The sequence below is a fragment of the Madurella fahalii genome (assembly GCF_045866475.1).
Source record: "Madurella fahalii IFM 68171 DNA, scaffold_1, whole genome shotgun sequence".
NCBI classification, from domain to species: domain Eukaryota; kingdom Fungi; phylum Ascomycota; class Sordariomycetes; order Sordariales; genus Madurella; species Madurella fahalii.
Genome location: NW_027263971.1, coordinates 1663269 through 1688914, shown reverse-complemented (window position 1 = coordinate 1688914; position 25646 = coordinate 1663269). Strand labels below are relative to the sequence as shown.

The 25646-nt window shown below is 57.3% G+C and overlaps 8 protein-coding genes across 8 annotated transcripts; 4 read left to right on the top strand and 4 right to left on the bottom strand.

Moving 5' to 3' along the window:
- Positions 1 to 116: 116 nt before the first annotated feature.
- PEX13 (Peroxisomal membrane protein PAS20) lies at positions 117 to 1574 on the top strand (the record flags this gene model as incomplete). The annotated part of the gene is made up of 3 exons (XM_071055937.1): positions 117 to 171; positions 230 to 739; positions 814 to 1574. 3 exons carry the CDS (start codon positions 117 to 119, stop codon positions 1572 to 1574), a joined length of 1326 nt encoding a protein of 441 aa, XP_070912038.1.
- Positions 1575 to 2884: 1310 nt separating this feature from the next.
- TOA1 (transcription factor IIA subunit alpha) lies at positions 2885 to 4595 on the bottom strand (the record flags this gene model as incomplete). Its single annotated transcript, XM_071055936.1, has 3 exons — positions 2885 to 2969; positions 3069 to 4018; positions 4476 to 4595. 3 exons carry the CDS (start codon positions 4593 to 4595, stop codon positions 2885 to 2887), a joined length of 1155 nt encoding a protein of 384 aa, XP_070912037.1.
- Positions 4596 to 5674: 1079 nt separating this feature from the next.
- On the bottom strand, positions 5675 to 7541 carry slp1 (WD repeat-containing protein slp1; the record flags this gene model as incomplete). The annotated part of the gene is made up of 2 exons (XM_071055935.1): positions 5675 to 5796; positions 5861 to 7541. The coding sequence occupies 2 exons, from the start codon at positions 7539 to 7541 to the stop codon at positions 5675 to 5677; spliced, it is 1803 nt and encodes a 600-aa protein (XP_070912036.1).
- Positions 7542 to 8229: 688 nt separating this feature from the next.
- On the top strand, positions 8230 to 10586 carry MFIFM68171_00512 (BTB domain-containing protein; the record flags this gene model as incomplete). Its single annotated transcript, XM_071055934.1, has 2 exons — positions 8230 to 8647; positions 8707 to 10586. The coding sequence occupies 2 exons, from the start codon at positions 8230 to 8232 to the stop codon at positions 10584 to 10586; spliced, it is 2298 nt and encodes a 765-aa protein (XP_070912035.1).
- A 1657-nt stretch (positions 10587 to 12243) lies between these two features.
- Positions 12244 to 14572, bottom strand: SFP1 (Transcriptional regulator of ribosomal bioproteinsis proteins; the record flags this gene model as incomplete). The annotated part of the gene is made up of 4 exons (XM_071055933.1): positions 12244 to 12378; positions 12437 to 12617; positions 12676 to 13791; positions 13950 to 14572. The coding sequence occupies 4 exons, from the start codon at positions 14570 to 14572 to the stop codon at positions 12244 to 12246; spliced, it is 2055 nt and encodes a 684-aa protein (XP_070912034.1).
- Positions 14573 to 18345: 3773 nt separating this feature from the next.
- RCF2 (Replication factor C, subunit RFC4) lies at positions 18346 to 19153 on the top strand (the record flags this gene model as incomplete). The annotated part of the gene is made up of 2 exons (XM_071055932.1): positions 18346 to 18985; positions 19056 to 19153. 2 exons carry the CDS (start codon positions 18346 to 18348, stop codon positions 19151 to 19153), a joined length of 738 nt encoding a protein of 245 aa, XP_070912033.1.
- A 611-nt stretch (positions 19154 to 19764) lies between these two features.
- MFIFM68171_00509 (Conjugation with cellular fusion protein) lies at positions 19765 to 21411 on the bottom strand (the record flags this gene model as incomplete). The annotated part of the gene is made up of 1 exon (XM_071055931.1): positions 19765 to 21411. One exon carries the CDS (start codon positions 21409 to 21411, stop codon positions 19765 to 19767), a length of 1647 nt encoding a protein of 548 aa, XP_070912032.1.
- A 1173-nt stretch (positions 21412 to 22584) lies between these two features.
- DUS3 (tRNA-dihydrouridine synthase 3) lies at positions 22585 to 24866 on the top strand (the record flags this gene model as incomplete). The annotated part of the gene is made up of 3 exons (XM_071055930.1): positions 22585 to 22778; positions 22839 to 24722; positions 24779 to 24866. 3 exons carry the CDS (start codon positions 22585 to 22587, stop codon positions 24864 to 24866), a joined length of 2166 nt encoding a protein of 721 aa, XP_070912031.1.
- Between the last annotated feature and the right edge of the window lie 780 nt (positions 24867 to 25646).

Here is a 25646-nt window from a genome sequence, read left to right as displayed (position 1 = left end):
GGCTGTCGCCACAACGGAAACCCTTGTCCGGCGTCATCGCGAGAGAACCTTTCTTCTTAGCGACCCCAAAGCCGGCGCCTACCCGAACGCGAGAAGGTTTCTATTCCCTGAAGACTATGGCATCGCCGCCAAAGCCGTGGGAGCGATCGGGTGCAACCCCCGGTTCATCTGGTATGTCGCTCATTTTGCGGTCGCACCACTGCAGACCACTGACGAAGGACGCAACTAGCAACGCTCACGTCGTCCGCGCCAGCAGCTCCGGCCGTATCGGCTGCAACACCAAACGCCATGACAACACCTGCAGCCGCAACTGCGGCGGCGACGACGACCACCTCTTCAACAACACCGGCGATACCTGCGCGGCCAGCATCCTTGACCGCCTCGGTCAACCAGAACGCGGCCGCCTATAGCAGACCCTACGGGGCCTCCCCTTACGGAACATACGGTTCGGCATACTCGTCTCCTTACGCTGCACCCTACTCGAGGTATGGCGGCTACGGGGGATATGGCGGCGGCATGTACGGCAGCTACGGCGGCTACGGGGGCATGTACGGAGGCATGTACGGGGGGATGCCGGGAGGAATGCCAAACGACCCCAACAACCCTGATAGCCTTACCAATCGCTGGAACATGAGCACCCAAGCGACTTTTCAGATGCTGGAGGGCATAGTTGGCGCCTTTGGCGGGTTCGCGCAGATGTTGGAGAGCACATATATGGCGACACATTCAAGCTTCTTTGGTAAGTTGGCCGCCTCTTCCGAGTGAAGCCCATGGTTGCAACAGAGCCGTCCTGACAAATTCTTCGTCATTTAGCGATGGTCTCCGTGGCCGAGCAGTTCGGCAACCTTCGCGACACCCTCGGCTCGGTGCTTGGCATCTTCACCGTCATGCGCTGGATCCGGACCCTAATTGCAAAGCTAACGGGGAGACCCCCGCCCGTGGACGCCAAGGCGTTGACGCCTGCCGCCTTTGCCCGCTTCGAAGGGCGCCAGAATCCCGTCGAGGGCGGGGCACCGAAGCCGAGCCGCAAGCCTCTTCTCTTTTTTCTACTGGCCGCCTTCGGCCTGCCCTACGTGATGAGCAAGGTCATCCGGTCGCTGGCCGCCAACGCAGAGGAGGAGGAGCGCCGGCGCCACCTCGTGGCCGCCCAGCAGACGCTCGACCCGTCCAAGCTCGAGTTCTGCCGCGTGCTGTACGACTTCTCGCCCGCCGCCCATGGTCAGGCCGTCGTGCAGGGCGTCGACCTCGAGGTGCACAAGGGCGACCTGGTGGCGGTGCTGAGCAAGAGCGACCCGCTGGGCAACCCGAGCGAGTGGTGGAAGTGCCGTGCGCGCGACGGTAGGATCGGCTACCTGCCCGCCACCTTCCTAGAGGTGCTGCGCAAGCCCGGACAGCCCGTCGCCGCCATCAAAGGCGCGCCCGCCAGCGAGAGCAGCAGAGCCAACTCGCTGACCAGCACCGTCAGCGCGCCTGGCGCCCTGCCACAAAACACCCCCCAGCCGCCTCCCATCCCCTCGACAAAGGTCGGCGACGTCACCGTCGAGAGCTTCCAGAAGTCGCAGTTTTACTCCTAGAGCGGGTCTTCTGCTAACCGATGGCTGTTTCTGCGACCTGTGTTTACGCCCGTGTGCGTGGGGCGATCGGGCAAGAGGCCGAGGCGATCTCGGGCCTGATCTCAGAATTGGGCCCTCCATTGCTATGTTGTCCTCTCTCGCCTACCCTTTTTGCTTTAGCGACGACGACCTGATAACGACGACTCTCGCCGACCCAACGGTGTTGCTGTAATGGGAGACATGTGTAGCAAAGACGACCTTCCCTTTTTTATCCCCCATCTCTCTCGCTCTTACAATCTCGCTCGTTTTTCCCTCTTATTTAATGTTGGTATGCCGGGGACGGGGCGAACGGAGGGGAGAGGCGAGGCGAAAAGTTCACCTGGCGTTTCCGGAGTTTTGCTTTACAAAGCATCGTCCCCGCAGCTATTGCCATTGGCACAACATCATCAGTTTGCTCGGAAGCCTTGCATACGATAGATATCTGCTGGCATTGCCGACGTAGCCAGCCGGGGGGTCTTATCCTCTTTTTTCTTGCTGTTCAATGTATAGCGATAGGAAACTTTGATTAGTAGCGCTTTGATGGAGTAGTGTATATTCCAAAGCAGCGTTGTTAGATATCTGAGTACCATCCTGTGGGGGCGCCCGGTGCCGGTCTGAGAATTCGTATCTATTTTTACGAGACCTATGCCCTACACGCTGCCACTTGTCACCTCAGATCACATGAACTGTCACGGTTTCTTTCCATGAATCGTCAATTATCGCTATCATCTCCTGTCCCATTTGCGTCGCGATAAAAAGTCCAGGCAGCCGGCCATCATTCCTCACGGCTCTAAACTACCCCACGATTCTTTCCACCACCCTTCATGACGTTTTGACTTAATCATACAATGGTCCAGTTCTCGTAAAATCGACGCCCGTGATTTGACCCAATTCCCGGGATAATAACGAAAAAAGAGCAAGAAAAAAAAAAAAAAAAAAAAAAAGGATGCGAATCCGATCGCACGCCAACCAGCCGTTTCATTCGTTCAGTGTGAAGGGGTTGTTTTTGTTCTGTAGAGTATGCATCATGGCTCGAGAAAGAAGAAATAGAGAGGTAGAAATGGGGGAAAGTTGATTTGGCACCCTTCGTGGAGGTATCCGTCCTGTAGAAGTTCAAATGTGAAAAAAAAGAAAGAAACAGGGGCGACTGTCTATCTCTCTGACAAAGTGGAATCCTAGGCCAGAAGGAACCTATGCTAGCCTGGGGGCCCTCGCCCTGCCCGCCGTCCGGTATGAGGGGACGGCTCGATAGAGTCCGGCAGACGGATGTGGTTTGGAGCGGATGAGTGAGCTCACCACTCGTACTCGCCCGTGGCCTTGTGGAAGACGTATTCCTTGTTATTGACGGTGAGTACACCGTCCTTGAGAATGCACTTCCTACAAAAGCAATCAGTATGTTGGTGCGGTCTAGGCATTTTGGGCGCAAACGGCCCAGATAGAAAAAGAAAGAAAAAAGAAAGAAAAAGAATAACCTACCACTTGTTCTTGACGCGCTGCACCTTGTCATACATGCAGAGCATCATATGGCCCATGGTCTCATCCTCGTCCTCATCGTCATCTCCGTCCTCATCGGTGTCGTCGAGGTCCGAGTTGATGGCATCCTCGTCAAACTCCTCGTCCTTGATGTCGTCGTCTGGCCCGTCAACCTGAGCTGCGCCCGCATCCTTGCGCTTCTTGGCAGCGAGACTGCGTTGGCTGGTGGCTTGTTCGAGGGGAAGCATGAGACCACCGCCCTCTATCTGCTTGGCTCGCGCGCCGATTTGGGCATGTAGTCGGCTGTCGATCTCAACACGGCTCATGCTGGCCGGACCGGGGTCGGCATCGCTTGATCCGTCCACCTGGGCCGCAGGAAGACCGTTCGGCTGGGTACCCGCATGAGGGATTTGAGGTTGCATCCTCTGCTGCATGGCAGCAGCGACCCCTTGCCGATACTGCTGCTGGGGGCTCAGGTGCTGCGGTACCTGCCCTGGCCGTTGACCCTGCTGACCTTGGGGACCGGGGTTCATTTGCGAGGCCATGCCGTTATGGATGGCATTGATGGAGGCGGCAGCGCGTTGCCCATATTGGTTCTCCAAGGCCTGGGCGGCACGCTGGGCTGCGGTCCCGCGAACGGCACCGGTGGGGTTGTAACCTGTGTGAATCGGCGCGCCCGTGTTGGCCAGTCCCGGCTCCTGCTTGATGCCAGGCTCAGGTTTAATAAGGCCCGCTTCTTGCTTCATGCCGACGCCGTTGGCATTCTGCAGAAGCGAGTTAGGGAGCGAGAGAGGTTGCGGGGCGGCCTGGGCGCTCAGGGTAGCCTGGGTGTAGTTGTTGGCGGCGGTTGGCGCAGCCTGGGGAGTAGCGGCTGCCGGCGCAGCTTGCGGCTCTGGCTTGGGGTCCCATGGGAACTGGGCCACATTGAGCTGCGAGAGCTTGACTTGCCATTTCTGCCACCCGGCAGTTAGCATTCTGCATCAGTCATAATGAACCCATGATGGGAAAAAAGGGGGGGGGGGGGGGGAATTGTGGAAAACGGGTGCACGTGACGAGGGGGTCTGGCGGCCCAATCGGAAGGAGCCGGGTCCTGATTTGAACAGGTTCGCAGCAGCTGGAGCCAACTTAAAAGGAGACCCAAAAGTGCTGGGTCGCCCACTCCGGGCCAGCCGCTCTCCACCCCTCTCGCCCAGGCAGTCGCCAGCGCCAGCCACCCTCCAACCCGACCAAGCCGACCGTGCCATTCGACCACCAAACCCGACACATCGAGTCCAACCGAGAGATGAGCAACGCCACATTGAACCGCGCGACCGAAGCCATTCGCCTGATTGATGGAGAGGATTGAAACGGGAAGAAAAGCTGCGCGGGCGGAGGTGCTAACGGTGAGAAGAGTGAGATGGACCAACTTACCTTCTTCAGGTCCTCTAGGACACCGTCGTCGACGCCATTCTCCTCGAAATCGACGCGCACAGCACTGATGACCTCTTGGATGATGATGTCGTAGACGGCTCCGACGCTTGCGTTCGACATGGTGATGGGCCCCTGGCTACTGGGCTGACTGGTGAGCGTTGTGGCCCCTTCCCGCAAGCAAATGCCTCCCTCGGACCGCTATGCCCGTCGCCTCGTCGCCTCTGTCGCCTCGCTCAACCACCGTTAACCCGCCGTCACTCAGCTCTACGTTGGTGCGACAAAGCAGAACGACCGAATTGACTTGGGCCGGTGATCGGGGCGGAGGGGGGGTTTCGACCGGGGATCAGTAGAGCAACCGATGTGGAAATGCGGACCCTCCAGACTTCGCGGCTGCTGCGTCCAGATCTTTTTGTTATTCGGGTATCCAGGTCGATCAAAACATGCCAACTGCTCGTAATTCTGTATTTCTAGATGGTAGGGCGCTGTAACCTGGGTTTGCGATGTTGCGCCGCAGATTGGGGTGGATGCTGTTTCGCCTGTGAGAGTTGTATTGGGCAAGTTCCAAGAAGCCGGCAGACTTCCTTTGACATTCGCCCCAAGACTGCTTAGTCAGCCAAACCACCCACTGCCGCAGGACCCCGAGAACCGGAAGTTTATCGCGCCGTTCAAGCCCTCGGAGCACCTCAACGGTTCAGAACTCGAGGCTTTCGGTAGTGTCCCTGGCATTTGATGACTCCAGGTGCTGTAACCACGAAGAGGAGGATTGCGGGGCAGAGAAGGGAATGAGTATGCAAACCGTTTATCGGCAATCGGGAGCAAGCCAAGCACAGTGCGGTTTTACATGCTCAAACCACCTTGTAAATAAAATCAAACGCCGCCTTTCGCCTATGTCCCCATTATTACAACTAAACTTATACTACAATAATCCATCTGATCCGATCCCATGCAATGATCTTTCTATGCCTGACAAGTTAATGTCCCCGGTTTTCATAACTCATGACCAAGCCGATTTCATTCATCCCTGCGTGACAGTGTGTCTCGTTCGTGTGCCGGGGCGAGTCCCGAGAACCAACTCCCCAACGCCGCGCTGAAAGCACCCAATGCAGGAATCCCAAAAGGGAACCGTGTATACCTACCGTTGGTTGAACATTGACCTTGAATATTTCGACTGGTCGAGGACAGCGTGCCTCTTGCGGCCTCTAGCGGATCGTCATCTGCTTGCTCAGGTCGGCTTTCCCAGATGCACCGGCACCGCCAACGCCAGCACCGGCGCCCGCCTTCTTCTCAAAGATCTTCCAGAACTTCAAGCTCTCGTCGGCGGCTGTATTAAATATGTTAGCAACCTAGAATCTACATATCGGAGAAGCCCTCGCAAAGACGCTTACCTGCTGTGGCCAGCATTTGACCGTCTGGGCTGAGGCAGCTGTGGAGGACCCGGCTCTCGTGCGCCGGAATCTCGACGTTACGGACGAGGGTAGGGTAGCTCCAAATGCTCAGGGAGTTGTCAGGAAAGCCACTTGAGCTGACAATCTCGCGATAGTGGGGGCTCCAGCGAAGGCTGGTCACTTGGGAGCCCGTGTCGATGCTGTTGACGCGCGCCCCGGACGTCGTGTTCCAGAAGTGGATGTGGCGGTCGTAGGAACCCCCTCCGGTGGCGAGCAGATTTATATTCCACGGGCACCACGCGAGAGCCTTGACGGCCGCCTTGTGGTTGGTCTTTGTGAACTTGGGAACAGCCAAGGACCGAGCATCCCAGATGGAGACGAGGTTGTCGTTGCCGCCAGTAGCGAGCTGGGCACCATCCGACCGCCACTCGAGGCCGCAGACCTCGGACGTGTGCGAGACGAGCTCGGCCACCTTGTGCTCAGCAATACGGACGTCGTGGTTGAAAACCAGCCCGCTTCTCGCGCCAGTTGAGAGCAGGTGCTTGTTCCAGCCCATGACGCCAACCCGGGTGTCGTGGCCAAACATGCTGCGGATCTTGACGCCCTCGGCGACATCCCAGATTTGCACCTCGCCGGTTCCAAGGCCGACGCCCACGTAGGCGCCATCGCCCGACCACTTGACGCTGCTGACGTATGTATCTGGGGTGGTCTCGAGGAGGCAGCTAACCGAGCCTTCATCCGCCGACCAGACGTAGACGTTACGCTCCAGGCCAATGGCAACCTGGTTGCCCGAACTCCAGTCGAGAAGGTTGAGGTAGTAGTCGTCAATGAGGCCAGGCGCGTCGAGGACGCGCTCCGGCGCAGTCGCAATGCGACGTCTGAACTGGGCCGAGCTCGCGTTGGCGGGCTTCAGAGGGCGGTTGTACTGCTGCCGCAGATCGATAGGCTTGGATGACTCTGGTGGGGCGGGCTTGAACTGAAGAATCCGCGTGTTGAGGTTGACACCGCAAGCATTGGCAAGCGAATCCTGGTACGCAACCGAGTTGGGTGACGGCCGCGAGTAGGAAGCCGGCTCCTCATCGTCAATGTTGAGGCCCTCGAGGGCGGCAATGGCATCGTCGGTAGCCGATGCAAGAACCGAGGAAGCCTCACCGTTGCCAGTTCTCGGGCGCTGCTTCTCCTGGACGTCGAGCTTCCCGGATCCGGCATTGGCAATGGCAGAGCTCGCGCCACGGTTGGGGATGAAGCGGTCGGCGCTGTAGGCAACAGTTGTCTTGGCCGTCTTTTGTCTTAGAGATGGTGCTGTCTTCTTGGTCTTGGGGCTGACCGGGGTCTTGTTGTGAGCGCCGGTGCCGGTGAGAGTGAAATCCGACACGCCCAGCTCAAGAGCCTTGCGCGGGGTCGAGACGCCACGAGCGATGTTTGACTTGGGCGAGTCCCGATGGCTCTTGGAGGAGGCCTTGGCGAAATGGGCGGAAAGATTGCCGCCATAGACGGACTTGGACGGCGCCCGCTGGCTGTCGTTGCTCGACTTATCGGGGGTGAATGGCGACGAGTTGACGTTCAGCTGGGTAGAGCGCTGACGAGGAGAAGGGGTCAAGGGCATCCGGCCGCCAGCGGTACGGGAAGAGAAGAGCCCGGTATGGGACTTGAGGGGTGTTGATACTGATGCGGTAGCCATGCTGTGGACTGTGCTGCTGCTAGTATCGTATTACTTCAGAGGATGAAGCCCGGGTTGACAAAGGAAGCCCGGATCAATCGAGCAAGCTCCAGGGAGACCCAAGCGAATGGCTCCTGGACGGATTAGTATTGTCTGTCGTGCTTATTGTCTGATGCGCAATGAGGTAATGGACTCGAGGAAGTAGTTCTGTGTGCAAGGTTTGTAGGCTTGTGATAAGGCTTGTGATGCTTCGTTTCCGCGCGGTGCAAAGCAAAAGAGAGAGCAAAATGGTTCGGAATGGAGAAGGTGGTTTGTGTGGGAGTCTGAAGGAAGGAGCCCGACAATGGGACGGGAGGGAAGGAGACGATTTAAATGTTTACATTGGTTGTCAAGGGCAACGCCTGCCAGCTGCCCGCCCTGGACATTCCGCCCCACCTTTCAACAGCCAGCTGTCTCGCCCCGCCACAGCTGGGTTTCCCGTTGTGGGCCAACCATTCCGTAAAAGGTTTAGCAACGCCTAACGCATGCGCTACTACACAACGTCTCACGATCCCCTGTCGAGGATCGAGCATTTTGACCTGTGGCAAGTGGCGTGCAACACCACAGCCTTGTCCTTCTTCGGCTCGGCTGGCAAATTGACGAGTTTCATTGCGAGCCGATCCGGATGTCTGCCTAGCCCATCTTGCCCGAGAGCGAGCGTTTACCAGCCATGGCGCAACACCCTTCGACTTCCACAGCTCTTATCGCTGGCAACTCTATATTTGGCGGTCCCGGCCAGGCCGCTGCCGACGGCCTTACGCCGCAGGCTTCCGTTCCCTCGTTCGCATCGACCCTGACGCCTGCCTCGGCCGGGTCCTCCAGCAACACCTACATTATGCCAAATTCACCTCTCAAGAACCGCGCCCCCATGGACGGCTACCGGCCTAAAGTGACGCGCACGCTCGGCCAGCGACCCGCCTGCCTCGTCAATGCCTCGGTGACATACTGCGGTAACAACCAGATCTACGCCTTTGGCGGCTTTGACCAGTACACCGATGAGGTCTACAACCATGTCCTGCGCCTGGATCTGGTCAGCCATCAATGGAGTCTCGTCGATAATTATGGAGATATCCCTGGCGTCCGGATGGGTAAAAACCTCCCCTCCTTCCACATTTGTCTGCCACTCTTAGCTGACTGCCCCGCTCAGGCCACACGGCGACCCTGTACAAGGGAGATAAGCTTTTAGTTTTTGGCGGCGAGAACGAACACCGGACCTACCTCGCCGACCTCATCATCTTCGACCTTAAGACGGCGCACTGGACGCAGCCCCAGGTGTCTGGACCAATTCCAAAAGGCCGCGCTCGGCATGCAGCCGTCCTCCACGAAGACAAGCTCTTCATCGTAGGCGGCATCACAGGTCACGACAACTACGTCCTGGACGATATTTGCTACCTGGATTTGAAGACGTTTACTTGGTCGAGGGCATGGCGCTTCGTCGGGCGATTCGACCATTCGGCATACATCTGGGGCGATAGGGTTTGGGTGTTTGGAGGCTTGAGTGAAGACATGGACAAGGTTAGCGACCTGTGGTGGTTGGACCTCAAGGGAAGCCCGGCATTTGAGTCGCCGCCGCAGATTGGCTCCATCGACCGCTCTGGGTTGGTGAGGAGTGCGACGTCGCCTCGGCCGCCTTACCAAGCTGGCCAGTCTTCTGTTGTCGGGTCCTCTGGTTATGCCGCCAACTCGAGGACGCCCCAAGTTAACCCGCCGTCTTTCCACCTAAAGTCATATGCTCCCCCTGCGCCGGGCGCCATCTCTGCGCTCAAGTTCGTAAGCGGCACCAACGTCCCGTCCCAGATGCAGGGCATCCATTTCCATGTCTACTCATCCGGAACCCTGCTGGACTTCGTGACGCCAGCGGCGACCATTACGTCCAGGGAGTGTTCGCTCTCCGCACTAGATCTGGCGACACTGAGGTGGCAGAAGCTCGCCGAGGGGCGTGAAATCTTCAAGTCGGGGTACCGCTGGCATTACTGCACCATGAATGAAGACGGCACAAAGGCCTGGTTGCTGGGCTGTCCCACTGAGGCTGGAGCGATTGAACTCGGTGCTAATGGCCTCGAGGAATATCTCTCCGACATCATGGAGATCGACCTGCGCCGATATGGCTTCTTGGGGAACCACCTGGCACCCGAGCCGCGAACGGACATGATCCGCCCCTCTTCACGAACCCGCCACGCGGAGCAACCGTCGAAAGGGCTGGGGGCTGACTTGGCCAAGCTCTTCAACCAGCCTCCAGAGACTGGAAGCGGTACCGACTTTATCGTTACTGCTCTATCGCGCGATTATGACGACGAGGAAATCATGGGCTCAGCCCTCATCCATGTTCCCGAGTCGAGCGATGGCAATCAGACTTGGCTGGCTCCGGACGCCCCGACCTCACCCCCAATCCACGTCCACCGGCTCATCCTCCAAGCTCGCTGGCCGCATTTCGCGCGGCTGTGGTCGAGCCAAATGGCCGAGTTCCACACCAAGAAGATGCACATCCCGGAACCCTACAGCGTCGTCAAGGCCTTCCTGTACTACCTCTACACGGACCGGATCGACCCGGCCGACGATGACGCCGAGAACGCCATGGCTGACCTCTCGGACGTGGCCGGCCTGCTCGTCATGTCCAACATTTACAACATCCCGCATCTGCGCCTCCTGTGCGTCAACCGGCTGAGCAAGGAGCTCGACGTGGACCACGCCTGCATCATCTGGTACTGCGCGGGCCTGGCCAGCGAGGAGTGGCTGCGCAAGCGGGCGGCGAGCTTCTGCATGACGCACTGGGGCCGCGTCGTGCGCACGGCCGGCTTCCAGCGGCTGCCGCGCACGGCGCTGGTCGAGCTCTCGCAGGAGATCGACATGGAGGGCCGCGTGGTCGGCGGCGATGAGCTCGACATGATGGTGGGCGGCATCGACGGGCGTTTCGGCGACGGCGCCTCAGCCGCCTCGCGCCGCAAGGAGAGCGTCAGCAGCAACCAGACCCAGATGCTCGAGAGCGAGGTCGACGTCGATGACGACGACGGTATGGAGATGTCATAGTTTGGCGTCCGGACGACGGTATAGGGTGGTCAGCGGGCTGGCATTCTTGCTTCCGGGGAGAGAGATAGAGACTTTGCCTGGGATTGGATCAGCAGACGGAAGGTGTTTTTTTTTTTTTTTTTCCACTGCGGCACAAGGTCATTTTAGATCCTTTATGAAACTGGGCGGCGAGGTGTTTCTTTCTTATGCTCTTGACTATGAGGACGGGATTGTGTTATGAAAATAAGTACAGAGCATTGCGAGGCGTCTGGGCAATGGGGTATGTGCTTTTCGCGAGAGACGACTAAAGGTACTTAGGAATTACTGCATACATGCGTTAGCTTTGCAATGGAGCGGACCCTTTTTCTAAAGTACTCGCTGGAATCGACAATCCGGTTGACGAATTGACGAATGGCACACCAATACAGCAAATGACGGTCTCGAAAGATTGCCACGGATCTATGAAGCTTGATGTGCTTTTCCTACTCTGCCGTTGTGCGCCGTTGAACCCAAGCTCCGGAGATTGCCAACAACTCCTTGGCCACGCTTTTCACCTTTTCCCCCTCCTCATTTTCAGTTCAGGTTGTTCCCGTGTTCGTCAACCAAACATTGATCTTACAAATCGAAACAGACTGTTTGAGCTAAACCAAGGGGGGAGGTAAAGAAAAAAGAAAATAAAAAAAAAAAAAAAAATGGAAGAGCATAGAAACCAAATTGCCCGTTGCCAAAACACTTGCCAAACAACGACAGCAACAGAGACAGGATGAATATGCAACTAGACGCTCATGTAGGCAGCGCTTCCCCACTACCAGATCCTCCTGCCTCAGGGCCGTCCGCCTAGCCGGACAGTCAAGTCCTACCAGAAAGCCAGCGCCGCAGGCATTTGCCGGCAAATGGCTATTAATGATTAGAAAATCGGTACCGGTGAAAGAAATAAAAGAAGGAATGTAGAGTCCAGTGCGTTCCACCCCTCATGGCCGGTTGTGATCCTTCTAAGCCCTGCAAGAAATCCAATCCTCTCCCATCGGTCCACACCCCATCCATTGCTGTTTTCTGCATTCTAGTGTCATGTCTTCGTCTTCCTCTAGCCAGTGTGAATCTTTTCTCTATCGTCAGCTCGTTGTTGAGTGGAGATTTGGGATGGAAACGATCGTTTTCCGCCGTGAGAGAGAGAGTGAAATGAGATGGGAGATTGAGAGGTTTGAAACAGGCAGGTCAATCCAAGACGGTGACTCCAATATGGACCACACAGCACTGCTAGACATTCCCAAATCCTTATTTTATGCCTCTCTTTTCGTTACTTTCCTTTCTGTTTTTTTTTTTTTTTTTTTTTTTCTCTCTTTTTCTTTTCTTTTCTTTTTTTTTTCCCTTTTGGGTTCCCTTTTCTTCCTTTCGTGTGCTTGTCTTGCGCCGGGCCGCAGGAACCAATGTCAAACTGAAGAGGGGTATACCGGTTCGAATCCGTACTCTATGTTTGGGGTATCTCGCTCTTGACGACTATGTCCAGCGACGCCGCCCGCCCGCCAGGAAATGCAACAAGACTCAAATTCGTTGAAGCAAACGCCGAGCTATATGCCGAAATGCAGATCCCGAGCCCATTTGAGTAGGGTTGTCGGGCTTTGCTGGATTCTCAAAAGAGGGCTGCTCGAAAGTTCCGAGTGACCGAGTTCTCGGGCCACTACTGATCCTCGTTGATGTTGGGCAGCCCTTGTTGGAGAGCAAGGAACGTGGCTGGATTCTGCATCATTGTCGAGAGGAGAGTCTGATGCTGAGCTCTCAGATCCGGATCACACATCGGCGAGTGTTGCTTATGCTACATTCGGTTGTCAGCATTTTATCCCCGCGCAGGGTACCTAACTGCATGAGCTTACGTATTTGAGGCCATTCAGGTTCTTATACCGCTTTCCGCAGACATCGCACTTGAAGGGCTTCTCCTTCTCCATGCCTAACGTCCCAGGGTACGGGGTGCTAGTCTCTGGATTGACGATGGAGAAGGTGCCATCCCCGTTTTCATGCAATTGCTGGGTCGAATGTCCATGGGTTTTGTGGTACCTGGATAAAGCAGTTAGTTAGAACGTGAGCGTCGGGCATCATGCGGAAGGAGACCTACTTCAGACCATTCTGGTTCTTGTAAGCCTTCTCACAACCAATGACAGGACACCTGAAGGGCTTGTGTTCTTCGGCTGGTGGCATTATCAGCGCTGTCATCTGCTGCAGAAGAATTGACGGATCGGTGCCTGCCGGGAACTGGCTCAAGTCGAGATTCATGGATTGCAGGTGCTGCTGCAATTGCTGCTGCATCTGCAGCTGCTGGTCCAGAGCCCGCTGTTGGCTAGTCATCTGGGTGGTCCCTCCCGGGCTGTATAACCGCTTGGCAGGATCGTCAATCGTGCCCAGCGCGCCGAAACCTAGCGCTCCGAGTTGCGAGCCGCCCAAGTTCATGTTGCCGAGGCTCATCTTCATGGGCATGCCGGGGAGCTCATCATCCTCGTCGCCGTCGCCATCCTGCGCAAATTGCTGGCCCCTCTGCGGCATCCCTTGCTGCGTTGTTAGAGTTGGCGTGTTGACGGAAGACACAGTCGGGTTGTTCTGGAATCCGAAGCTAGCGGCAGCGGGTGTCGGGGGCTGCGAGGTGCGGAGGGCTTGATGCGGGAGCACGGAGCTGTTTAGATGTAGCTGCGGCCGCTGTTGTTGGCCGAAAAGCTGGCGCGTCTGCTGGATGGTGCGCTGACTGTCGTCCATATCCATCGGTCCAACCGTCTCGTCCAGCTCCATGTCACCAACGGCGTCCATTTCGTCGTTGATGTGCGATAGGGCGCTGGACTTCTGGGAAGGTCCCGCTTGTTGATGCTGTTGCTGTCGCATCATCTGCCCGATCCCACCCATGCCCATGCCGGCGCCAACCTGCCGCTGCTGAGGAAAGCCATGCATCGGCTGTGAAGCTTGTTGTGCCCTCCCAGCCGACGGCGCGGCCGACGTGGCCCGGCTTGTAGGACCACGTGAGTTGCCTTGATTCGCACCGAAAGTGTCCCTCGAGGCGCCAGGCGCCGCCGTGGCGTGGTGGTTTTCCTCGTAGTGCTGCAAAAGATCGTGGAGCGTCGGCCACGTCCGATCGCAGCATACAAAGTCGCGCATGAAGCTTGCTTCCAGCCTAGGAATGTACGAAGACGAGTGGTACGACCCGGATTGGTGGTTTACATATGGCGATGTGCCCGTCATCATCATGCTGAAGCGATAGATTAGCTCCAGCTCCGGAAAGAACGGTAGTAGGCGGGGAAGCCAGCGGACGCGGCGACGGCAGCCCCGGCCGAGGCGCCGCGGTGGAATCGTAGCCCGGCCCGGGCCGAGACAAAGCAGGGCGGGTAGTGGATCAATGGGACTCACTCTTCCCGGATGAAACTCCCGACCGAAATGCCTCCCCAGCTCATGCCGCCCATCATGCTGCCCGCAAGGCTCTCGCGCCGGCCGCGGTTGGCGTGCTCGCGATTCGGGTTGGACATGGAGATGGGCTTTGCGCTGACAAACGAGTCCTGGCGACTGCGGCCGGCGGCCGAGTCGAAGTTGGGACCGGTCGTCATGTCGGTGTCGATGCCGGGGCCAGTCGTCGTCTCGAAGTCAAAAGGGGAGATCGGGGCGGGGCGGGCGACGCAGTGTACGTCGCTGGAACCGGCGAGGGCGGCGTCGTGGGCAAAGCCGATATGATCGAGACGTTGCGAAACGGAGGCAGAAATATGTCGCGCCGGTGCTGCAGCAATGGCAATCGGCTTGGCGGCGGCAGCAGACCCTGGAACGCTCAAGTGGCCAAAGGCAGGCTCGCTGGGAGTCGGCGGCTGAGGGGTCGGTGACGGCGAGCGCGACGACGAGTGGTTGAGCGAAGAGGGCGAATCACTGTCAGAGGCCAAAGGCCGTGTGCGGTGGTGGTTACAGTTATTATTTCGATGGGGCCCAGCGGGCTCCGCAGGCTCGGGGCTTGCCTTTGAATTAAACCAGTTCCAGGAGCGCCGCATGGCAACGACGGGGAGGACCAATGTGGATAGCGCTGCCTAGCCTCGGATGCGGGATGGAACCCTGGCCTCCTGCCAAGTGGGCAGGACGGTAACGACGGGGATGCGGACCCGGGGGGGGGGCAGAGAACAAAACCAGAGAGCCCAATCGAATCGAAGCCACGCGCAAGCTACGGGTACCCCCAGTAACCACGGCCGAGCTCAAAAAGAAAGGAGGGAGGGAAAATGAAAATGAAAATAAATAAAATAAAATAAAGACCAGGGAAATTCCGTGTTGCCCAGCTTTGGGGGGGAAAAAAGGCTCGGCCTTCTATTGTTGCTCCGCCGCTGTGGCAGTCAAGTCTTCTGGCTTGGCTGGGTTGGTTGGAGCGCGGTGCATTGCAAGCCAGGCTCGGTGGAGGATGCTAGGATCAGGCGCTTTCACGTACCTACCCAGCAGTGGTCAGATCCGCTCAGAAGGTTCGACCACAGCAGCGCTAGGGATGCCGAGGTCAGGTATAAGTGGCGGGAGCAGTCGGGAGGAAGGTTGTTGGGTGTATCAGAGATGTAAACAAAAACCGCCAGGGGGCTGGGTGCTCACGAGACGGATGACGCCCGCTGTGTCTGCCAGGTGTTATTTGGAGGTGTCCAAAGCCAAGACGCCGACGGGCCGAGGCCGAGATGTTCGCGATGGAAACGGTTGCGCTCGAGGTGAACTTGGGCCGGAAGCACAACGGGCGACGAGTACGCAATGTGCTGAGACGCCTTAATACGGGGGTGGGCAGAAAGTAGTGGGAGATATAAAGCAGGCAACCTCTCTGACGATTTGCTGCGGCCAACAGCGACTGATGACAACAGGCACGGGCGATCGCCCGAGACCACCAAGGTAGCTCCCCGTCCGGCTCGCGCTTTAGCTTAGCCTCGCCCACCTGGACAAGCTGCACCACATATTATTTGTACAGTACATAGATTGGATTCTTCCCAACCAGCTCGGGACGAAAAGATGTTCGTGTCCGACTCGTCCCCTTTCTTTTTCGGTAGCTCGGTGCAGAGAGCAAGCAGAGTATGCCGCCAGCTCCGATAATACTCTGGTAAGGCACATGTCTTTTTGCCGACCGCCCCTGTCTGCCGGCCCCGTTCCAGATGTCCGGGATGGCTTGGCTTGTCTCTCGAGAAGCGACAAGGGATCCACTGGGACATGTGTTGGCGTTGTGTTGATTCATAGCAAGCTCTGCACTGTGTACATGTATCGACCGTCAATGTGAGGTAGTATGAGAAGGACAAGGTGATCAGTGGTTGTCCTCACCGCTTGTATATCTCAAGGCGAAACCGCCAACCATTCTGATTATTAAAATAAAGACGCTCGCATCGAACGTGCAGTACCTTAGTGTCACACTCCATCTCGCGCACCCGCTCGCTGGGTATGTACTGTACACAGTATCGGCGGCAGACAGGTACGTACAGCACCCTTCCAGGTTCGACCACGGGCGTTGAAAATGAGTGGTTCGCCACCGCGAGAGCGTGACTGACTCATAACCCAAACCCTCATTTCTCTCTGAGAGAAACTCAGGAGCCGGTCGAGGTTCATCGCTCACTTATCTATTGCGTCGTACTACATCATGTCTCTTCGTTACCTGGGGATACGACCCGGACTAACCCTTGTCAGCTCTCTTGAAAGGTGGTGCAAGACGCGAATATCGATGAATGATGATTGCGTCTGTATGGACGGTGGACAGGAGTCCTACACTAGTCGCCGCGCTGATGGCACCCCGCTGTTTGAGAATGTTTGGAATGCGCCATCCGTCTAGCGGCGACCCCGACGAAACGTCCCATTAGTAATGGTCAATAGTGTGCGCCACTTCCGTAAGTCCGCTACCGTCAGAATCTCTTTTACACGTGTCAAGCCGGAGCTTTGCTTGAGAGGTTACAAAATATCGTTCGGCCGATCCAGCAGCTTTATAGACGCTGCAAGCACCATATGGGTAGAGTTCCAGGTAGTTTTCTGGTCAGTCAAAGTGAGAAGGGACGTCCGATTATCCGGGCGTGGGGGTCGTTAAGATAGATATCCGTCTAGCCTGTCATTTCATGTCCTCGGCACGCGTATATCGAGCCTGATGAGATCTCTGTCTGGTTCTTTTGGGGGATTTGCAGGAGAACCGGAAGAACTGGGTCAATGATCTTTTGCGGGAATGCAACCTCGACATGCTTGCGAGCTTGCCGATTGCACTTTATGGCGTCAGCATCTCGCATAACCCTGGTCGTCCTGTCTGCAAGCCATCTCGATGCTGCATCCCGCGCGTCATAACACTCCCATTATGCGCAACTCAACTTGCAGCCTTATCGACAGTGCCCCTTTCTCGTTACAGAAACACAGACGGCACAAGCGCCTGAAATAGGCGCCCGTTTTGTCGGGCTAACACAAAGACCTTCGCTCGGCCAGGTTCGACCCCTCCGGCCTGCATTGATCGGCCTCAGTTCTGTACTCGAACCCATGCTAGGCGGGCAATGGCCCCGAATAATTGCAAAGATCGTCTCTCCCCTCCGCCAAGGCGTGGTATGCCGACTTTTGAGATGGATGGGGAGACAGCTCGCTTGCGCACGGGCTGTCTTCGGTTTTTCCTAAAGACGGCGCCGGTAGAGCGGGCCTGCAAACCCTAGCTTGCGTGGTTTGCAATAGAATCCGGCGACCCTGGCACAAGCCTCTAGACATCAAGCGTTTTCCGATAAACTCTCAGAATTCACGCGGCATTACCTTTGCGCACTTTTGAACTGGGCCGCGATGAGGCCCCATACACCTGTCCGTGCGATAGCCTTGGAATGCATCTAGAGTTTAGGCCGTTTGAAGTCGCACGCGGCGGACTCTGGGCCGCGCAGGATAATTCCGTCGAGTCATAAGGTTACAAAAGCATCCTTCAGCTGTTTCTAAAGACCGTCAAAATTTCGGCGTACCTAGCAACGTGCGGCACCCCGTCGACCAAGCGCAGTAAGGGCGACGAGAAACGGCATTCAGGTCGCAAGTAGACATCGTAGGTAGATGTAACCCACAGCACCGAAGACCGGGATTGGCCGGGGCAATCGCGGGTCTTCAGCTCTTAAAGGATGCTTGTCGCATGATCCAAAATGACAATTGGTTGTCTGTGTGAGGCACGCGTCTTTCCAATTCGAGGTCGCCGAATACGGATTCCCGGAAGTACCCGGGGCTGGAGCGATGTTCATCAACGGCGTGGACATTGCAAACCGCTTTTCCATTGGCAGGATTTCGGTCTTTGACACCCAGTCCAGTTAGGTAATTTTGTCGCAACAAAGGGTCCTGGCCCGTGCGGGCATTCCACGGGGAACATTCGGGATTCGACTCACACCAACAAGGCACACTGACATCACCTATCTCCTCGGAACTGAAACGCAAACTTCATGATCTCACCTGCGCTCGCAGGAAGTGGCCGGTACCGTACCCTAGGGACGCATTTCTAGGCGCTACGCCTCTCAACCTTGGATCATATAAATTAACAGTGACCCCGGGGCCCTGCCTCGCCGTCCATATTCGCTCTTTGCCTCTAACACTTCGAGAAGCCACATCTTGGCCCCACCGTAACTTTTTTCCTCCACTGTCTGCTCGCCGTTTCGGGAAGCATATTCCCGGTTGTACGATAATTTTCTCGCGCCACACCCAATTCAACGTCGCAGACGAACAAGAAAAAAAAAAAAAAAAAGGCCAACGCGGGGCTGATTGACCGCACCCCGAGCATCTCTTAGGTGTTTATTCCGCAAACCAACTGCCACAGCAGTGCTTGCCCAACATGAAGATTATCAGCAAGGAAGAGGAGCGGGAGCACTACGGGGTGGTGCTTCGGGGTGGACTCCTCGGCGGCAGCGTCGGCCTCGCACTCGGTCTGGCCGGCGTCGTCGGCGCGGCGAGGCGGTACCAAGCCGTCCGCTCGCTGACACTCCCGTTCCGGTCATTCCTCGTCACGTCTGCCGGCACCTTTGGCGCCATTGTCGTTGCCGAGCGGTACAGCATCAACTATCAGCGATCACACGACCCCATGAACAACTACCTCGACGCCGCGCACCGCGCCGCTGAGGAGTCGCGCCGCGCCCAGAAGACGGAGAAGCAACGCCTTATGGACTGGGGCCGCGAGAACCGCTACAGCATCGTCTTCGCCAGCTGGATTGCAGCCATGGGCATCGCGCTGGCCATGGTAGGCCGGAACAAGTACCTGAGCACCAGCCAGAAGATCGTACAAGCGCGTGTCTACGCCCAAGGCCTGACGCTTGCCGTTTTGATCGCAACTGCCGCGCTCGAGACGGCCGATGCCAAGTCCGGCAAGGGCCGGTGGGAGACGGTCATGGTCGTTGATCCCGACGACCCAACGCACCAGCACATGATTGAGAAGAAGGTCCACAAGGAGGATTATGAGGGCCAGGACCTCTGGAAACGTAAGGCTGTCCCTTTTTTTTCTTGATACAAGTGTGATGAAGGGAGCCGGTACTGACTTTGGCTTCTCAGAAATGGTCGCCGCCGAGGAGAGGAGAATGGAGGAGCAGAAGAAAGTGCGCGCGGAACGAGTCAAAGCTGATGCAGACAGCAAGGCCCCTACTTCCTAATTCCCGGCTGGACCATGAGCGTCCCAGGACGGGGATGCCACCATCACCCAAGCTTCTTGCGACACCCCATGTGAAATAATCTCTCCTCTCTGCATTGGATGGCGTTGGATTGGCTTGACAAGCGGATAGGTTTCTAGCAAGAGTGTACAGTTTGGCGCCTGGCGCCTGTCGCCTGACATCTTTTCCCGCACCTGTATGATTAATACGCCCTTTTTGGCGAGTTGCATCTGATGAGCACTACTCTTTGGGATATGAGGTGTGGTCTAATTCCTGAACACATTTGATACCCGGGAAGGCGAAAGGAAACCGAGAGACCGATGGCCAATGTTGTTATAAAATATCATGAATCATAGTTGACCTAAACGTAGATGCATACATCGGATATGGGGAAAAAGCCTCGTTGGCATCCAATCCTATCCTTTTCCCCTGGGACCTGATCGCCTTTTCCATAACCCCACGACGCCGAATCTCGCTAGTCCCAATGCCGCCTGCCCTCCCCCTCCCCCACCGTCGCCACCCAACACACCAAACGTACTTATCTGGGCCCCTCTAATAAAGCTTTGTTGGAACATTCCCGAGACCATGCGTTGCAAAAGTCCAGAAACGCGGATCTAGACTTCAATAGTGAAATGGCTGATCTGTGAATAGTAGGCGTGCACCGCCAACTCCAAAAGCCACACGTCTCCAAACACCTCGCTCCCGTCGAAACCGCCAATCACCAACAATCGGCTATCGTGCAGGATGGCGCCGTGGTATCCCCTACCGCTCGGGGGCAGTCCATACACCTTGCGCTTGTCCCACGACATGGTGACTAGGTTGAGCAGCAAGACATCGTTGGAGTATTCGCTGCCGTCGTGGCCCCCTATGACGAAGAGGTAGGATCCGACGATGGTGGCCGTATGCGACAGCCGCCGGTACGTGATGGGGATGTGGACGGCCTTCCAGACGTGCGTCTCGACGTCGTACACCCACACGTCGTTGAAGCACTCCCCGCCGTCGGAGCCTCCGTAGATGATCAGCTTGCCGCCGACCATGTTGGCCGTGTGGTAGCCCCGCGCTTTTGGCCGGACGTCCTTGCCGGTGACGGGCGACCTCCCGTCGCCCGACGGAGACGGTGCCGATATCAGCTTCCACGACATCTTGTTGACGTCGCTGACGTCGAGGCGCCAGATGTCGTTGAGCGCCCGCACGCCGTCGCCGCCGCCAAACACGTAGATGCCGTTCTTGTACAGGCACGCCGTGTGGGCCCGCCGCTTGGACGGCACCTTGTCCCCGAGTATCCGCGGCCGCGACCAGCGGAAGTTGACCGTGTCGAGCACGTAGACGTCGTTGTAGTAGGCGGGACCGTCGCCGCCGCCAAAGATGACTAGCTTCTTGCCCACAGCCGTGCACGTCATGGCGCGCAGCGGGACGGGCACGTCGCCGACGACGTGCGGCGTCGACCAGTAGAAGGCGTCGGCGTCGAGCACGTAGAGCTCGTTGAAGCAGGCGCGCGAGTCGCAACCCCCAAAGACGTACACGTTGGACCCCACCAGCGTCGTCGTGTGCGCCCGCAGCGCCGTGTGCGGCGCCCCGGACACGGGCGCCTTGCTCCAGTACATGCCCGACGACGGCGCGGCGGGCACGTCGGGGGCCGTCTTGGGGTCGGCCAATGGCGGGAACGCCGTGTATACCTCGGCCCCGCGCGCCGGGGCGCCGCGACCCGTGCCCATGCGGGCAACTAGGGCGTTCGGTCCGGTGGCCGGCCCCGCCCCCGGACGGCTTGCGATGGCCGACGTCGAGCGCAGCGCCGGCGGCCGCCGCGCCGTAGACGCATTATTCCCTCCATTTGTTTCCTTGCTGCTGCCGGCCGATGAATCCCCATTTTCGGCAATGCTCGCTTGCCTGACGGCTGAGGTGGGTGTCGGCGTCTTGGAGGTCGGGACGGAGAAGGAAGCCGAGACAGGGAGGGAGGGTGGGATCGCGGGTGATGCCGAAGAGGCGGCGATTGTGGCCGATGACGACTGCGAGCGCTGACGGATGGAGATGTCGGCGGGCTTGTGGCGGCGGTCCTGGCTCCTGGACGAGAGGTGGCCGGGGGTGTGGGAGCGTGGTATCGGGGGCGTGGTGTCCTGCGCTTCAGCGGCGTCGTAGACCTCCGAAGGCGGTGGGCGTGCGTCTGTGGGCGACGTCGTCTGGACTATCTTCTGCGACCGCACGACCTTGATTCTCTGCGGTGACTGCGGCGGCCTCTCCCGCCCCGCTGCTCGGTCAGCCATTGTGGGGTCGAATGATCATTTCCCGAGCATGGACAGCACGGACGGCGACGTGGGCAGCTCCGGGAGGGTCCAATTGTCTCGTTTCTGTCGGTGGGAGAGAGGCGCCGAGTCGGCGGTAGCGCGGGTGGCAAGGCAAAGACGGGAGGGCTTGTCGCAAGAGCGCGGCTTATGAGGCGAGATAGTTTCCGGCCTCTCGTTGAGGTGTATGGTGGTCGTGGCCTTGATTCGCGGGTGGGTACTACCTAGCGGGCACGCTACGTGAGGTGGCGGGTTCGTTCGGCTTGGAGGGCAGTTGGATGTCGCAGCTTGTCAGCCCTGAAGGGGAGGGCGCCATTGTTTTCGAGACAGGTCTTACCTAAGTGGGACCCCCCGTAATTAGCACCGATCCCGCCAGCCACTTTGACCACTCGACCCTGCCTCCAGCAGCGTGACACGCTGGATGGGCCCTGTCCGCGGCAGACCCCACACCGCATTCAGGATGGCCGTCGTCTCACAACGAAGCATTGGTTTTTCTCTTTCTGTCGGCCGTCTCGCGGTCCGGGGGGGTTCTCGATTCGTCTTTTTAACTTATGTGCAGAGCGCTGCAACACTGCCTACCGGCAAATGTTCTTGGATCCCTGCATCCCATCTTACCCTTGAGTCTTTGCGTAGTATCCGTACCTTACCACGATAACGGCGGCATGAGATACATTACACCCCGTTTTTGCCCCTGGCCATTTATCGTTGCGCGGTACCCTGATAATCCCAGCAAAGCACGCTATCCGGAATTCAATTCTTCCAACGCTGGCCTAGATTGAGCGCTGAGAGGGCGGCCCAACTTGGGAGAGTGACGTTGGCGAATACTGGCCACTGGCCACTGGCACAGGCACAGACACTGACGCTGGCATTCATGGTCAATACCCAAGTCGTCCAAACTCACCCAAGCAGTATGAATATGAAGATCAAAGCCCCGCTTTTACCCCCCTGGCTGCTACTGTGGCTGCTGCTTTGCTTAAACTGTACAGTACGTAGTATATAGTACACTACATAGAACCCCGCTGTGGGGCAAGATTCCAACTTGCCGATGGCAGATTTGGTGTCCAAGGAGAGAAGCATCCTGGATTCGCATTGGGCTGAAACAGAACAAATCTCCTTTTCCCCCGCCTTAAATTCTGGGCATCTGTAGTAATTATCATGGACTCCGTGGAGGCAGCAAAGCGTTCCGTAGAGGAAGTTGCCAATGGCGCCCCCGTCAAGCATCACCACTCGTCAATCGATGAGCCAGCCCTGAAGAGAGCGAGGCTCGACGACACATCACGAGCTTCCCAAAGTGCGGCGCCAAAGACCCCAAGAACCCGGGTCAAAGGAGTTGCCCCGATCAAAGAAGAGTGTGTAATCCTGTGTGCCTCCTAGCACGGTCGCATGACTAACAAAATCCTCCCCGCAAGGTATTTGATCTTGGCACCTGGCCAAGCTGCGAGGCCGGGTGAGGCCGGAGACATCGACGACGATGCCGCCGAGGGGCGGACCGCGCCAGAGCCTCAGGATCTGCAGCACGGCTCTGGCAAGGGCGGGAAGAAGAAGAAGCAGAAGGGCGGCCAAAACAAGGAGAGAGAGTTTGGCACCTTTTCCGATGCCCAACGCTTGTGCAACTCGGTAGCTTGGACCCCCGAGTTCTCTCCGCGGCCCTGCAAGCATGGCGATCGCTGCAATGCTCTTCACGACCTCCGGAGGTACTTGAAGGAAGGCCGCCGTGCCGATCTCAACACCTTCGGGGGCCAATGCCCAGTCTGGGAGAAGTACGGCAAGTGTCCGTCGGGCTGGCGGTGCCTCTTTGTGAAAAGCCATATGAAGGAAATCGAGCGCGAAGACGGCCGAAAGGAACTGGTTCTCGTGAGTGATCCTGGCGACAAGAGAGCTGATCAGGAGGATGGTGAGATCGGCGAGGTCAAGCCTGGCGTGGTCAACATTGTGTCGGCCGCTGCCAAGATTGATATGTCCAGAAAAAGAGTGAAGCTAGAGAAATCGGACCAGTATCTGGACTGGCTGGCCAAGGACACCGAGCTCTATCGAAAATACTACCACAAGAAAAAGGACGACGAGGAAGAGTCCAAAGACTACCGAGCGCAGTACGTCGAGCCTCCGTTCAAGCCGTCAGAGAAAAGAAAAATCTACTTTGGCCGAGAAACCCCTGTCCTCGCGCCTCTGACGACACAGGGGAACCTCCCTTTCCGCCGTCTCTGTGTTGAGCTGGGCGCGCAAGTGACATATTCAGAGATGGCACTAGGGCTACCGCTGCTTCAAGGGCAAAAGGCAGACTGGACGTTGATGAGAGCCCACGAGACCGAAATTACGCCACCACTCTTCAACCCAGCCGGTCCCGTTGCCGAAGGCTACGACAATTCGCGAGATCTCAAGTTTGGAGCCCAGATCGCAGCCAACGTCCCTTGGGTCGCCATCAAAGCCACCGAGGTTCTGTCGCGGTACTTGCCTCATCTACGGCTAGTCGACCTAAACTGCGGTTGCCCTATCGACATGGTGTACAAATCAGGAGCCGGGTCCGCCCTTCTGGATGCTCCATCGAAACTGGAGCGGATGATCCGGGGCATGAACGCGGTATCCGGAGAAGTTCCGGTCACCGCCAAGATTAGAATGGGCGTCCGGGACGACAGGTTTACTGCCCAGAAATTGATCGAGCGTCTGGCGCTCGGCAGCGAGGACATGCGCAGTTTGCTCGGTGCCCCTGGGTGTGCGGCAGTCACCCTGCATGGTCGGACGAGGCAGCAGCGCTACACCAGGGCTGCCGACTGGGGCTACATCGCCGAGTGTGCAGCGCTTGTCAAGCGATACAATGAGAAGAGTGACGACCTAACCGACACGATCCGCGAGGCCGAAGAGAACACGCTGCCCAGCGGAGGGAGGATGTACTTCCTGGGCAACGGCGACTGTTACTCGCATGTCGACTATTTTGACCACGTAGATAACGCCAAAGTCGACAGCGTCATGATTGGCCGAGGCGCCATCATCAAGCCGTGGATCTTCGAAGAGATCCAGAGCGGGCAGTATCTGGATAAGTCGGCCTCGGAGCGGTTGACGTACATTGAGAAATTTGCGCGCTATGGCATGGAGGCATGGGGATCCGATGAGCTTGGCCTCAACTACACGAGGCGGTTCCTTCTCGAGTTCATGAGCTTCTTCAACCGATATGTGCCCATCGGCCTGCTGGAGTACCTCCCGCCCACCATGAACGAAAGGCCACCCGCCTATCGTGGCCGAAACGATCTCGAGACGCTGCTTGCCAGTAAGAATTACAAGGACTGGATCAAGATCAGGTAAGATTCGCCCATATCAGCCAAAGACAGCGTCGGTATTTTGACACATTGATTAGCGAAATGTTTCTGGGCCCGGCTCCCTCCGAGTTTAAGTTCCAGCCAAAGCATAGGTCGAACAGTTATGAGATTGAGGCTGAGGGCTGAGATGCATACGTGGAAACGGGGGGCCTGAAGCATTGCCGAAGAATGCTTGTTCATTGAGGAACAAGGGCCAAGGATCATGTTATAGCCCACACCGTTATCCTAGTGTCTCCGAGGCATCAAAGTATACTATGAGCAAGATAGATGCCGCATTTGGTTTTGTTAGCATCAGCAAACAGGCGAAGATAGTCGGTGGTTCAAGGGCTTTGGCAAGCATTGGGCCCGTAGTTTTAAGCTCTGAAGCGGCGCGCAATTAACCAACTGCATCTTGTTAAACACAACATCAGGGGACTTGATCAATGGATCGTTGAGGGCGCGATGAGATGGCTCCGTATGGGGAAGACGAGCACAAATGCTTCCGGAGTCACGGCAAATGACGGGGTAGAGCAGTTCTCGTTAAAGGTGTGGAGAGAAACTTGGGGCAAGGAACTCCGGCAGCTGTTAAGAACGGTAGGCGGGAGGTCGGTTTTTTGCACCAAGGATTCAAGGCCTGGCAACAGTTGCAGGATCTGGTTCTGAAAATGTTGTTAGGAAATCAGTCGTATCTAACACTCCTACAACCCTGGGCGGCGGCTAGCCCCAATGGGGGAAGCCATCCTCGGAGGGGCTCGTCGGTACCAGATGCTTGTCGCGGCAAGAGCAAGTGCCAGCGCCAGGCGAGACAGAGAACATTGAGACCCTGTTAACTCTGCTCTTGCGCGCCTATTCACGTGTGTTCCCCCAATTGGCACCACTGACGCTAAGCACCCCGCAGGAGCACGATACGTTTAGGGGTACTGCGCT